The sequence below is a fragment of the Squalius cephalus genome (genome assembly GCF_949319135.1).
Source record: "Squalius cephalus genome assembly, chromosome: 6".
Classification (NCBI taxonomy): Eukaryota; Metazoa; Chordata; class Actinopteri; order Cypriniformes; family Leuciscidae; genus Squalius; species Squalius cephalus.
The window spans coordinates 37,536,048-37,538,009 of record NC_137127.1 but is presented as its reverse complement, the minus strand read 5'-3'; the positions used below and the strand labels follow the sequence as shown (position 1 = coordinate 37,538,009).

The 1,962-nt window shown below is 41.8% G+C and overlaps 1 protein-coding gene across 1 annotated transcript; it reads right to left on the bottom strand.

The window, feature by feature from the left end:
• Positions 1-213: 213 nt before the first annotated feature.
• LOC307159892 (zinc finger MYM-type protein 1-like) lies at positions 214-1,962 on the bottom strand (the record flags this gene model as incomplete). Its single annotated transcript, XM_079873590.1, has 1 exon — positions 214-1,962. One exon carries the CDS (start codon positions 1,960-1,962, stop codon positions 214-216), a length of 1,749 nt encoding a protein of 582 aa, XP_079729716.1.

Here is a 1,962-nt window from a genome sequence, read left to right as displayed (position 1 = left end):
ATTTAAACAAACAAGAGTGCAAGTGAGCTTGAAAAATGAAACTAAACATATATACATGAAACACAAATAAAATAAATAAATTGTACATAAAAACTAAATCAAATAAAAAAGAAATTAATTCTATAATAAAATATAAGGCTACAGATTTAGATTTTTACTTTGCGTGACTTCTTTGCTGCAAAGTCGTCAATCACCTCATCATATGACACAGTCTCACATGTTTCTCAGAATAGCAAGTCCTGATAAGCGCTCCTGGGCCATTGTGGATCTCAGGTATGTTTTGATTAGTTTGAGCTTTGAAAAGCTTCTTTCTGCACTGGCTACAGTAACAGGTAAGGTCAATGCGATTCGAAGAGCTGTCCAGAGATTGGGGTAAATTTCTGTCAAATGCTGAGTGTGAATAAATGACAGGAGGCTAATCAGGGTCATTTTGCTTGACGGCAGTTGTGGGAAGTTTGTCAACTCAAGAGCAAGTTCCCTTCCACTGATGTCTGCATCTTTGTTTGTCGATAGAGTTTTACTAAGTGTCTCACATTGTGCTCCCAATTCACTTAGTGTCAGACTCTTGAAGTTGAGGAGCACGCTGAACTTGTCTTTCACTTCACTGAAACTGACAAACCTGTATTCAACAGAAGATTTGACAGCGTCTACAACCGTGTAAAAGAATGTCACTTCTAGCATCTTCAACGCATCCATGAATGGTTCATCATGAGCTTCATAGGCGAAGTGTTTCTTTGTGCTCCTCAGCCTTTTCTGCTTCCGTGTGGCTTCTACATTCATGGCATCACAGATGTCTTTGGCTGTAGCTTGAGCTGCTGCAAAACCAGTGACTCTGTAGTCAGTGAGGAACCTCTGTATCTTATTGAGAAGATCAACAGCTACATCTAACTGCATGTCAGGTGACTGCATCAGCTTGTTTGCATGATGGACAGAGGAAAGAATGTCGTTCCACACCACAGAGCAAATGGAGAAGCGGAATGAACCCACTTCCTCTGCCAACGACTGAGCTTCAGTTCTGATGTTTCCATCAGTGGCCTTGTCCCTCAATTCCAAGAGAGCTTCCCTTACCTCTGAGGCCTGATGGCGCAGAGCCTCTACGCTTATAATCCTGCTCTCCCATCTTGTTTCTGTCCAGACCTTTACACTGATTTCAGCATGTTTTTTAAGTATTGCCCACCTTTGAGGAGCTGCTGAAAAAAGGCAGTAGATTTTCTGGAGGTATCCAAAATAACTCATTGCATCTGAAGAAGCTTTGGCTGCATCAGCCACAACCAAATTTAGTGTGTGTGCACCACATGGCACAAAAAAAGCATGAGGATTCTTCTTCAACAGCCTTGCCTGGACACACTTGTGTTTACCTTTCATGTTAGATCCATTGTCATACGCTTGACCTCTGCAATCATCAAATTGAAGATTGTGTTCCTCCAGCTTTTCAAGAATCAGCTTTGACAAGCATTCACCAGTGTTTGTTTCAGCTACAAGGAAACCAATGAAATGCTCCTTGATCTCTGGAACGTCATTGAGACTGACTATCCGTAAGACAGCAGACATTTGCTCCTGGTGGCTTACATCAGGAGTGCAATCCAGTATGATTGAGAAGTATTTAGCAGATTTGATGTCTGTCACTATTTTTTCTATTACTTTGCCACTCATTGCTGCAATTAGCTCATTCTGAATGGTCTTCCCCAAGTAATGTGGATGCTTGCCAGCAGCACGTTGTACCCTTGCAATATGTTGCTGCATTACAGGATCAAACTTAGCTAAGAGTTCCACCTCTTTTAAAAAGTGACCATTGTTTGGCTGATACAGTGTGTCACTTGATCCTCTCAATGCCAGGTTTCTGCGTGAAAGAGACTGGATTATTGCCACTAAGCGGGTAAGAACCTCCCTCCAGCGCCTCTTCTCAAACTCTAGAAGTGACATTTCCTGCATGTATATTGTTTCCCCCTTTTCCAGACACAT